Raw genomic sequence first — 12083 nt, forward strand, 5'->3', positions numbered from 1 at the left:
ACTGAGTGCCTCCCCAAACTGATTTTCCCTTCTGGAGGGCTGGGGTGGGGCCACACGCTGGGGGCGTGTCCCTGGAGCCGGCCCCGCCCCCCTTGCAGGCCCTCGTTGAGAGCCCGGCGCCTCACAAAGCAACATCCAGTGGGTGGGAGCAGGACCGGCACAGGGGCGGAGCCTCCTCGTAGCTGGACCCCGCCCCCCGCGGGTCTCCTCACAAAGCCGGGCAGGGCCAAGGGGCGGAGCTCACCCGCAGAGGTGTGTCGGAGCCTTCCGACGTCAGACCCGCCTCCACCTTTCCGGGCCCGGCAGCCGCTTCACAAAGCGCGACCATTTGCGCGGGGCGTGGCCCAGGGCGTGTCCACGCGGTCGAGCACCGCCCTCTAGGGCGCGCCCCTGTCCCCGCCCTCCTCTCGTCTCCGCTCCAGCACCGCGGTACAAAGCGCGGCCCTCCGATCCTCGCCCGGCCGGGGGGCGGGGCCCAGGCCCAGGGGCGTGTCCGCGCGACGGAGCACCGCCCCCCGGCTCACACTCCGTCCCCGCCGTTCCTGGGCCGCGGAGCCACCTCACAAAGCCGCGACCGTTCGCGCGGGGCGGGGCGGGGCGGGGCGACCCCGTCCCCCGGCACCCTCCCTCCCGGTGCCTTAGGCGGCCAGCAGGGGGCGCTGCGCCACGGGGCCGGACCTCGGCGGCAGTGGCGGCGAGGCGGAGCGTGGCCGGCAGGCGGCGCTGCCTGACTCGGCCTTGGCCTCGGCCTGCGCGTCGGCAGCGGCGGCGGCGGCAGCGGCGGCGGCCTGGGCCCGGGCGCGGCGGCGGCGGCGGCGGCGGCGGCGGCGGCGGTGGGGCCTGGAGCCGGATCTAAGATGGCAGCGGCGGCGGCTGCGGCGGGGCCGGGCGCGGGCGGCGCAGGGGCGGCGGTCCCGGGCGGCGCGGGGCCCTGCGCGGCGGTGTCCGTGTTCCCCGGCGCCCGCCTCCTCACCATCGGCGACGCGAACGGCGAGATCCAGCGGCACGCGGAGCAGCAGGCGCTGCGCCTCGAGGTGCGCGCCGGCCCGGACGCGGCGGGCATCGCCCTCTACAGCCGTGAGTGCGGGGCTCCGGGGCCGGGCGGTGCGCGGGGGCTGCCCACGAGGCGGGCCGGGCGGGGGACCAGGGGCGGGAGGGACGCGGCCGCAGCTAGGGGCCCGGGGCCCCGAGGGTGAGGGGCCCTGAGCGGTGGGGGCCTGCTGTGGGGTCCGTGGCGCCGGGCCGAGGGAGCTGGGAGTGGGGGGCCCCCGAGTGAGGGCAGTGGAGGAACGATGTCAAGGGGCACAGAGAAAAGAAGGCGTGCGTGGTGGCCAGAGGTGAGGTGCCCGGAGTACGGTGGGAAGCGGGAAATGGGGGAGTGAGGGCCCTGAGATTGGGAGGGGGCAGGCAGGAAGTGGGGGGCCGAGCGGGGAAGGTGAATTCGTAGCCGGCCGGGGGTGTGGGGGCTGGGTGGGAGGAAAGGGGGCCTGGGGTATGGGAGAGGTGGGGGTCTCCGGGGGCGGGTGTGGCCGCCCTAGGCGAGGGATGGAGCGGTGGGGGCAGCCTTTGGCCATCCCTCGGGACTCCCACGACTGCTGAGGACAGTTGGAAAGTGGTGCCCGGCCTGAGGCGGCCTGGAGGACCTGGTTCCACCCATCGGGAGCGTTTTGGCGTTCTGGACCTCCGTGTGGGAAACTTCTAGACCCGGAGAGAGGGCCCATGCCAGGGTGGTGCGAGCCGCTAGCTGTGCTCCTGGTGGAAACGTGGAAGGGTAGGGCTCCTTCTTGATGTCCGGCTCCGAAGTAAGAGGTAACACAGCCTCCGCCCTCGCCACGGTCCTCCGATCTTTCTTTTTGGGGATGTGAGAAGCTGGTTACATTTTCAGAATCTACTTTCAAAACTGACGTTTCAGTGGAAAAAAAAAAAATCACAAATGTGTTCGCCAAGGCCCCCGAGTCTTTGTAGTTGATCCTTTTTCTTTCTCTGTTACTCTTTATCTGTTCTGATTCCTGATTGCTTGGTCACATTTTGCTATTCTGTTTCATTCAGCTTTGTCTCAGGGTTTCTTGCACTGATGCTCTGGGAGCCACGGAGGAGGCCTTTCCTGCCTTTGGCCTGTGTGGATTTTTTTTGCCCCTTTGGGGGGGGGCGCCCCGCAAAGGAAAATATCTAGAGCAGCCGGTTCACACTGGGCTCTCCCTGCACTTCTTTTTTTTTTTTTAAATATTTTATTTATTTATTTGACAGACAGAGATCACAAGTAGGCAGAGAGGCAGGCAGAGAGAGAGGAGGAAGCAGGCTCCCCGCTGAGCAGAGAGCCCGATGCGGGGCTCGATCCTAGGACCCCAGGATCATGACCTGAGTCGCAGGCAGAGGCTTTAACCCACTGAGCCACCCAGGCGCCCCTCTCCCTGCACTTCTGCTTGGAAGCCCCAGACTTGTGGAGTTGTGCCTACCTCCTAGGTATCTCAGCTCTTTTTGCTGGGGCAGAGTCGGGTTTTCTGGGACCAAATGAGGAGAGGGGAGAAGGGTATCCCAGGTCGGGCTCAGAGCTCAGGACAGGCACTTAAGCTCTATTTTATGCTCCGCAGGCTCTCCCAGGTGCTAAGCGTGGCCATTCATTTGGCAGGCATTAATAAAGAATAAAGATGGGCAGCGTTTCTCCAACTAGGATCCCGAGGCTGATCGTCAAAGCAGTTCCAAGATAGTTTTCCTTTTGTAAATAACTTCTTTTGATTTTTGGACGGTTTTTGATTTATAGAATTATTGGGGACATAGTACAGAGAGTGCTCATAATACACCACACCTGGTGTCTCCTTTTTTTTTTTTTTTTTAAGATTTTATTTGAGAGAGAGCTCACTTGCAGGGTGGTGGGGGGGGGAGGAGCTGCAGGCAGAGGGAGAAGGGAGCCTGATGCGGGACTCCAGCCAGGACTCTGGGATCATGACCTGAGCCTAAGGCAGACGCTTAACTGACTGAGCCACCCAGGCGCCCCACACCTAGTGTCTCCTGTGTTTAACACCTTCCTCCAGGAGAGTTTTACGTTTTGTGTTCCTGTGTTGTGGGTAATCTCGATGTTGTTACTAGTTATAAAGATAACATTGTCTTTTAGAGGTAATTCATAACTGAGGCATTTGTGAAAGGGGGAAAGTCCTCGTTTCTCAGATTGAGATCCTCAGTCAGGGATGATATCCTCTCGGGTCTGAAAGAATGTTTCCCCCTCGATGCTCAAGGAGCACTGACGTGGGGCCGGGAACGTGGGTTCTGGAGTCAGCTGACCCTGGTTTTGTTCGTTCCCCAAGGCTGCCATGCTACACGTGATGGCTTAAAACAAAAGGAATGTATTTTCTTACAGTTTGAGGCCAGAAGTCTGAAATCAAGGTGTTGCGAGGGTCCCCACTCCTTGCAGAGGCCCTGGAGGAGAATGTCTTCGTCTGGGTCTGGGCCTTGAGTGACTTTTGTTAACAAAACTCCAGTCTTCTGCCTGTCTTCACACGGCCTCCACACTGTGTCTCTGTCTTTTCTATAAGCACACCCGTGATTGGATTTAGGGCTCGCTCCAAGTCCAGAAAGATTTTGTCTTTGAGAGCCTTGATTACATCTGCAAAGACCCTTTTTTCCAGATAAGCCACTTTCACGGGCTTGGGCTTGGGGGGTTGGGGCTTGGACACACTTTCTTCGGGTCTACTGTGAGAAGTAGATCAGTGCCCTACTAGTATCTGTGAGTCTTTGTGCCTCAATTTGTTTATCGGTGGAATGGGGGAAGTGGCGGGACATTGTGGCATAGCGTGTGTTTGCTCAATAAGTTAATACTCTTTTGGTGGTAGCACCTGCTGCCTGAACGGCTGGGGCTGGCGATGACCTCAGACTTGGCTGGGTCACCACGCAGGGTGAGGCAGCACCCGTCCCTGAGCAGGAGGCATGGAGAGCGGGGCGCACGGGGGGAGATCGCTGCGAAGTGTGCTGGCGGAGTGTGGAGTACCAGGGCTGAGGTGTGGGGGTGCACCATGCTCCTGGATCTGCCAGCAGGCCCGGCCCGCCGGGTGTAGAGTGCGAGCCCGCAGTCCCTTGGAGAAGGTCAGAGATGCTCCAGCTGCCGCGGGCATGTGCAGGGATTGTGGCGCTGGGTGGCTCAGAGGCGCTTGGGGCCTGCTCAGAGCTTTGGGCCTTGTCCTGGGATGAGCTTCCTTCCCTGGCCTCCACATTTTCCAGTCTGTACCCTTCTGGGTCCTGAGTGCTTTGGCCCAATGAGAAGGTGGCCTGACCCCCGTTCTGCCCACTGGTGCCTGGCGGCACTATGTGTGATCCCAGATCCCCGGGATTCCAATCTGGGTGTGGGCAGGGACAGGGAGGTCGACCAAGACACGCATCTCCCCGTACCTCACGCGGGAGGTGAGCCGGAGGCGTGCTTGGATGCTGGTGAGGGTTTCTGAGCGCGAAGCCTGACTGGCGTGGGTCACCGGCTGGCATGGGTCACCGGCTGTGTGGCCTTGAATGGGCCACTCCACCTCCCTGAGCCTGTTCCTCACCTCTCCCTGCACCCCCCTGCGCGCTGCCTCGCTTTCCTCCTCGGCAGTGATACCACTCGGGGCCCAGAAATGTGGGTGAAGTGGACCATGGGAGCGTGGAGCCGGGGTGCCTGCTGGTCAGCCGTGCGTATTTCCATAGACGTTGCCGACGACGGTGTGGGTATTGGTTCGGAGTGACCAAGAGCCTTCTCCGGGAGGGAGCCCCTTGGCCGCAGGGCTGTCCATCCAGCTGCTGCCTCGCTCCCCCAGCAGATGGAAGAGGGACCCCGGGGCTGCGACTTCCGCCTCAGGCCGGAGTGGGGGGGCTGGGGGGATTGGGGAGATGGGTGTGGGTAGCAGACATACAACCCTGTTCCTTGACATCTACACCCTCCCGTGTGAGAAAGATGACAGCTGCAGAAGGCCCTGTCCCGGTCCCCCCGCGGGGAACGATAACCCTCCCCGCCCCTGCTCGCCGTTTGAAGTCACCCTGGCCCGTGTCCATGGCAGTGGCTAAACGGCAGCTACCAAAACCGGCCGCTTTCCCTGGGCAGAGGTGCGGGCATCCCGGGCCTTGAGGAAGCTTTGGCACGGCCGCTGGAGTTCTTGGACGCAGGGAGCCCTCCCTTGGAGAGGAGGCAGCTTCTCGGGAAGCCCGTTGTGGGGCGGCCACGGCGGAGAGCAGAACTCTCTCGGTTCCTCAGACCCACCGTGTCCTTTCTGGAGATGACTGTGTCACTTTTATTTCTTGGTCAGTGCAAGTCGGTTTGCCTGGTTCTGATAGGGGCTACGTTTTCAGTTTGTGGGGGGCGTGCCAGGGCGTGGAAACCCCAGAGAAAAAACCCTTTGTGAAAACAAGGTTGAGGAACGGCCCGCTGCCATAGACCCAGGAGCTCTTGGGACTTTCTCCAGTCACAGTCGTGTGGTAGCCCCCTGGCAGTGGGGGGAGGGGGAGCCGAAGAGTTTGTCCACTCTGAGACCTTCAGTGTCCAGCTGGGGTGACACCTCAGTCCCACTCCTGGGGTGCCTGTAAGGTGCTCCTGCCTGCTGTCATTTTCCTGAGCATTTACTGGGTACCAGGCTCTGTGGGACCTGGTGTGGACAGACTCAAATGTTGGACCTTGGGGACAGCTGGGGACAGGATAAGAACATAAATTAGGGCCTATGGGCAGATGATGGTCTGGGAGCCAGAGCAGGCCGGTGGCCTCTGTTTAAACTACTAAAGGGAACTTTGTATGTTTCTGAAGGGTCTATTAAAAAACCCCTGAGAGTGGGGCGCCTGGGTGGCTCAGTGGGTTAAGCCGCTGCCTTCGGCTCAGGTCATGATCTCAGGGTCCTGGGATCGAGTCCCACATCGGGCTCTCTGCTCAGCAGGGAGCCTGCTTTCCCCTCTCTCTCTCTCTCTCTGCCTGCCTCTCTGTCTACTTGTGATCTCTCTGTCAAATAAATAAATAAAATCTTTAAAAAAAAAAAAAACACCCCGAGAACTGAAGTAAGAATATTTAACTGACACTCTTGTGTCTTGAAAAGCTGAAAATGACTTGCTGGCCCTTGACGGAGAAAGCTTGTGGACCCCTGGGATAAATGAATGAAGCAGGCAGGAGGAGAGAGGGATACGGTGGGAATGTGGCCCCAGACCGGCTTGCCAGATCTGCCACGGCTTTTTTTTATTAAGATTATTTATTTATTTGTTTGACAGAGCGATCACAAGCAGGCAGAGAGGCAGGCAGAGAGAGAGGGGGAAGCAGTCTCCCCGCTGAGCAGAGAGCCCGATGCGGGGCTCGATTCCAGGACCCTGAGATCATGACCTTGAGCCCAAGGCAGAGGTTTAACCCACTGAGCCACCCAGGCGCCCCATGCCACGGCTTTTAAGAGAAACTGAAGAGCCTTTCTTTGTGTCCGTCTGTTTGTTTTGATTGTGAAGTGTCCTGATCACTCAGGCCAGATAGACTACACTTTCCGAACTCTCTGGGCCTGTTAGCCTGACGGTGTGGCCGTGGCTGTGTGTTAGCACTTAGAATAGTACCAGGAGGTCTGGGACACCGCTCCCATTTTATTGGTGGAAAAACAGGTGAGAGGGCTTGACCAGGTGACATGGCTGGTCCCGCAGGGGAGCCGGCTCTCAAGGGCACAGTGTGTTACACTGCAGGGTGCTTTGGTGGAGAGTGGTCAGGATTCCATTTATTCATGCATAACGGAGATCCAGAGGCAGTGGCTCTAGCAACAGGGCATTTTATTTTATTGTGCTCTCACGGTGGAGAGGTGGCAGATCGGGGCTGGTGTGGACACTTTGCCTCAGGAATTCCTTGGGCGCAGGTCCTTCCAGCTAACCCCCGCGCCCTGCCATCGTTTCTAGGGTGAGGTCCTGTCCTTGTGGAGCAACGTGGCAGCTGGAGTCCAGCTATTACTCTGGTGTCCAGACAGCAGGACAGAGGGAGGGACAAAGGTGTTGAACACTTGGGCCAGGTGTCTGTTAAGGAAAGTGTCCGGAGGCTGGCTCTGGGCACTTCTGCTTTCTTCCCATTGGTTAGAATGCGGTCGCGGAGCCGCCCCTAGCTGCAAGAGAGGCTGGGAAATGTAGTCTGTCGCCAGTCGGCGCGGTCCGCTGGCTCAGCTCAGCTAATTTCTGGGCTTCCCTTTCTGTAGGAGAGAGGACAGACGCTGGGAGGCAGTCAGTCACCTTGGTCACAGTAGGTAGGATGTGGACATAGCCAGGGTTGGGAAGGGCGTTTCTGGTTTATGGAGGGCTCAAGTGGGGATGGGGGACAGCAGCCTGGTGTGGGGCCAGGGGGTCTCTGAAGAATGGGGGAGCCAAAGGCGGGGTAGCGAGCTGAGGTCCAAGTGACGTTTTACAAACGACAGGGCCTTTTCGTGTGTGTGATCAGGAGCTGCCCGCCATTTTCCCCGGAGCGGCCTAAGTGATAAAATGTCATTTCCGAAGACTACTGTGGCAACAGGTTACAGTGCAGGGGAGCAGGGCGAGAGGGGCCCGTGGAAGCTTCCAGACTAGGAAATACAATAGGAATGTAACCGAATAGTCTCACCTTAGCCGCCCCAGAAGTGTGTCAGGGGCTGGGAAGTTGTATCATGAAACAGAAGGTGAGCTCTGCCCAGGGCGAAGGCCATGACCTGCGGCCCGGGTTGTGAATGACCTGCCCTCGGGTTTGCTTCCCGCTATGTGGTTAAACCAGAAGTAGAGCCCCCGCTATTTTTCAAATTGTGTGATTTCACATCAAAATCTGACTTTGTACTTGTGAAAACTCAGAAGGGCTGGCGAGCCCGGGCCTCCGTGCCCTGAGGCGGAGCTGATTAGTGCTGCCACCTTTGGAAGGGGCCTGCTGCCCCGATTTGCCCGAAGTCCCCTTCCTGCTTGTCACTGCCCCAGCACGGAGGCTCTGTGCCAGTAGCCGTTTGTCCTTCCACTTGCAGTGGTTTGTTGCTTAAAATAGAGAGGCATTTCTGTGAACCCAGGCTGCCCTCGGGTGTGGGAAAATAAATGTTCCTTACCCGGCACCCTCCTTCGGCCTCTGGCCCCTTCCTCTGGGCATCTGACTTGGAGCCCTATGGAGGTGGGGGGCTGTTGCCTCGGATCCTAAGCTGGTCTGCTCTTCCAGTCCCGGGTCCCGCCCGCTGCCCACCTCCCAGCCCCCCTTCCTCCTCTCTACCTGACCAAAGCCCCTCAGTGGCCATTTGGAAACCCAGAAGTTCTGAAGGACTGGCTTGCTGCTCCTTTGACAGCAAAACCTAACCTGACCCAAACTCTTCGGTTGGTGGAATCCCACCTGAGCTGCCACGTGGGGCCCTTTACAATCCCCGCGCACCCGGTTTAGTCTGACCAACACCTTTTGGGCTTGTGGGGGCCTGCGTCTGAGATCACAAATGCGAAGTGGCCAGCGCCATGAGCCATACCTGGTAAGCGCTCCGTGTCTCGGGTCGGGGTCTGGGCACGGTGGGCGTGAAGGGCCTTTGGGCAGAAGGAGAATAGCGGGAGCTCAGGGCTGATGAGAGGTACAAGACATCTGAGCAGGTCAGATGTAGCAGAGTGGGAGAGGCTGGGGAACCTCCCCCGGCAGGTGCCATTCCTTTCCTGGGGAGCCCGCCGGGTGCCTGGGATCTGCTGATCACCTGCTGGGAATTTGCCGGGACAAATGGGAAATTCCCATCCTGGAGAGTGTGGGATGGAGGTTCCAGACCTGGGACAGACTTGCTGCTCCCTGTGGAGAGTGGAGGCTGGGAAGGGCTTTGGGCAGCTCAGAGACAGACCTCTCTCTCTTTTTAAAGATTTATTTATTGGGGCGCCTGGGTGGCTCAGTCATTAAGCATCTGCCTTCACCTCAGGTCATGATCCCGAGGTCCTGGGATCAAGCCTCAAGTCGGGCTCCCTGCTCTGCATGAAACCTGCTTCTGTCTCTCCTACTCCCCCTGTTTGTGTTCCTTCTCTTGCTCTCTCTCTCTGTGTCAAATAAATAAAATCTTAAAAAAAATAAAGATTTATTTATTTATTTGACAGAGAGAGAGAGAGCACAAGCAGGGGGAGTAGCAGACAGAGGGAGAGGGAGAAGCAGGCTTCCTCCCAATCAGGAAGCCCGATGCGGGGCTTGATCCCAGGACCCTGTGATCATGACTTGAGCTGAAGGCAGATGCTTAACCAACTAAGCCACCGAGACGTCCCTAGACACGTCTGTTAATCTGAAGTCCTTGGAGGGTCCCTGGGGGTCCCATGATGCCCTGAAATTGCATGCAGTTTTGCAGAAGTCTAGAGGGACAAGAGTCAGCGGCTGTGACCTTGAACCAGCCTCCTTGACAAAAAGGAGAAAGCGGGTGACAGTGGCAGCTGTCTGGCGGGAACACACGTCAGCTTCGTCATGGTGTGTCTACCTGATGGACATGACCATGATGTTGCTGTGGGTTCTCTGTGCTTGTTTCCGGGGAAAGGCTTCCCATTCGGATCCTCCCCCTGACAGATCTCTGACACGAGAAAGGCTGAGAGTCATTGGAGGTTAGTCCTGGATTGGGATTGAAGTGGATGCTTCTGGCTTCTGAGGAATGGGGTGGTCGGTGGGAGAGGCGGGGGTCCTGGGTCTGTTGGGCTGGGGTGCAGCTCTGAGCGGCCAGGACCGGGAGGTCAGCAATGTCTGTCAGAGTGAGCCAGAGCAAAGGGGAGGTTACTGGGTTTCTGGTCAGGAGGGGCAACCCCCTTGGAGGGCTGGGGGAGGGGACCCAGCCAGATGGCAGTGGTGGGGGCGGGGTGGTGGAGTCTCCAGGAGAGGGGAGGAGGGGAGAGGGGGGGCCAACCTCGCCCAGGCCTCCCAGGCCTCGCCACAGTTCTTTGAAGATGGAGAGACCTGACCTTCCCTCCCTCCAACCACAAGCACAGACTGGGCGGGGGACTTGCCGTCTTTTTATGGTGGTAGGTTACCTCGCGTCTACCTTTGGCCGGCTGGCAAGAACGCACTGAGCGTCTGCTGTGTGCCAGTTACCGTTTTAGGAGCTGCGGATATGGTGACGCCCCAAGCCAAGCTCATGCTCCCGCAGTTGCCGGCCTGGGGGCGGTTGTGTGACAGGAGCTAAGTCCGCAGTCACCTAAACACGTTGTGCTCAGTGGTCTGTGTCCTCCAGAAGACAGCGAAGGTGGCAGAGGCTTGAAGTTGCTGGGGAGGATGAGGGGGTGGTGGGGCTCGGCAGGGTGGCCCCCCCGGCCCGGGCGGGGCGGTAGAGCCTGTGGGAGAAGAGCAGGTGCGGCCCGGGGAGGGCTTAGGGGGGGCCTAGGCCTGGCTCCACGCCTCGGCGTGACCGCTCTGTGCCTGTTTCCGTGACTGTAAAATGGGCTTCTTGATGGCACCTACCTCGGAGGGCTGGGGGGACTTAGTAGGAAGGTTTAAGGTCGAGGCTGCCACCAGGCAAGCCCCGATGTTACTGGAGCAGGATGCTGGGGGTGAGTGTGGGGGCCCCACAAGGGGTTCCACGGTGTCTCTTCCAAGAGCGGTGGGGAGGGAGGTGACGCCTGCGGCTGTGTCTGGGCTCCGGCCCAGCTCCAGACCCCTGTCCTTTCCGCGCAGGGTGATCCCTGGCTAATGACTCCGACTCCTAGATCACCGCTTCCTTGTGGGTGGGGAGGCTTCAGCTGGTGGCAGGTGGCCCAGGTGCTGGGGGACATCTGTGGCTGGGCTGGAGGCATAGCTCTGCACAAGCCAGGCACCATTCTCCACCCTGCTGCGGGGGACGTGGCCCAGGAGTCAGCCTGCGGAGCATGGCAGCTGAGGGGCTGAGCATGGGGGCGGGAGGCCCCTGGCCAGAGAGGGGACCAGGGGGCAGTGGCTCTGGGGGTGCCTGGGGTCTGCAGCCTCCCTGGGTCGGTCATCCTGCTCTCTCAGCGTTCCCCAGCTGGAATGAATGTTCTCCCTTCCCCCTCCGGGACTGCGGCAGCTCTGTCTGGGTCAGAAGCTGCTGGAGGTCATGAGGAATAAAGGCAGTGGAGTCTTACCTTGATGTGACCTTGTGACTCTGGCCAGGCAAGGGCAGTTCAGCTTCCGGTTCCTCTGGGATGATGGAGGGCGGCTTGAAGGTTGGTGTGAACCCAGCGCACAGGAGAGGGATAATACACAGAGTCTAAACCTGCCTCGATGTCCAAAAGGGAAGATGGGTCCCAGGTGTGGGTGGCCAGGTGCCTGGCGATCAGAAAACCCTGAGACCTTGAGGGCTGGGAGGGGCCCACAGTGGCCTTGAGATCCTGCCTGGCCGTGCCTGGTCCCCGTGACTCAGGAGGGCACCCCTGCCCCCACGTGTGTCCGCCTTCCTGCTTTCTCACTTCAGGGACTTGCTTGGGAGGCTTCAGGATTCAGGGTCACAGGCGCGGTGTGGGCTAGGGCTGCTGCACCTTCCCACCCTCCCCGAGAGACCCTGTCACCTGCTCTGGCTTTTGGTTGAAGAATCTGGAGTTCCTGGCTTTCCCTGCCCCCGTTCCCTTTGTTTCCCGAAAACCAGTTCGATGAAGGAAATTGAGACCAGGCTTCCCCCAGGCCGGTGGGAGCTGGACCTGGAACTCTGTGGTCTCGTGACACTCTCGATGACTTGTTTTCATTGTTGTTTCATCAACCCCCACAGAGGCCCAAACGTCAGGTGGTTCTGTTGTGGCCCGTGAAACCGCCGCCCGAGGCCCGACCCAGAATGTGTCCCCCGGCCTCTGGGTGCTTTTTGTTCTGCCAGGCAGGGCCTTCTTGGAAACAGGTCCAGACTGGTTTGCGGGAGGGCCCCTCCCCGCCCCCACTCCTTGCATGGAGAGAGGGAACCCCCTTTTATTCCCTCTTTTTGTGTGTCTCCTTCAAGCAATTCATCACCCACAGCTTTGGCAAGAGCGGGTCTGGGCTGTTGTTCTTTAAGATTGTCGGCGGGTTTGCTTCCCTGCTAATTGTGTTCGTGTGGCGGGGGTTCGTCTGCGCTGGCTGTGTTACACACGTCAGAGCGGAGTGGTTTCACATCCAGAAACCCGCCTGACGCCGCGGGCGTGGGCGACGCTCCAGGTGAGGACAGTTGGGGGCGGGGCTGGCAGGTCTGTGCTCTAATGAGAAAGGGGCG

The 12083-nt window shown here is 59.6% G+C and overlaps 1 protein-coding gene across 2 annotated transcripts in view; it reads left to right on the forward strand.

Moving 5' to 3' along the window:
* Positions 1-808: 808 nt before the first annotated feature.
* Positions 809-12083, forward strand: part of CARM1 (coactivator associated arginine methyltransferase 1) — a 40511-nt gene continuing 29236 nt past the window's right edge. For both annotated transcript variants that reach the window (XM_045990505.1, XM_045990506.1), the window contains exon 1: positions 809-1077. In XM_045990505.1, the coding sequence (XP_045846461.1) occupies positions 858-1077 (220 nt within the window). In that variant the 5' untranslated portion in view covers positions 809-857. The remainder of the gene's footprint in view (positions 1078-12083) is intronic.

This window comes from Meles meles, chromosome 20, assembly GCF_922984935.1.
Source record: "Meles meles chromosome 20, mMelMel3.1 paternal haplotype, whole genome shotgun sequence".
NCBI classification, from domain to species: Eukaryota; Metazoa; Chordata; class Mammalia; order Carnivora; family Mustelidae; genus Meles; species Meles meles.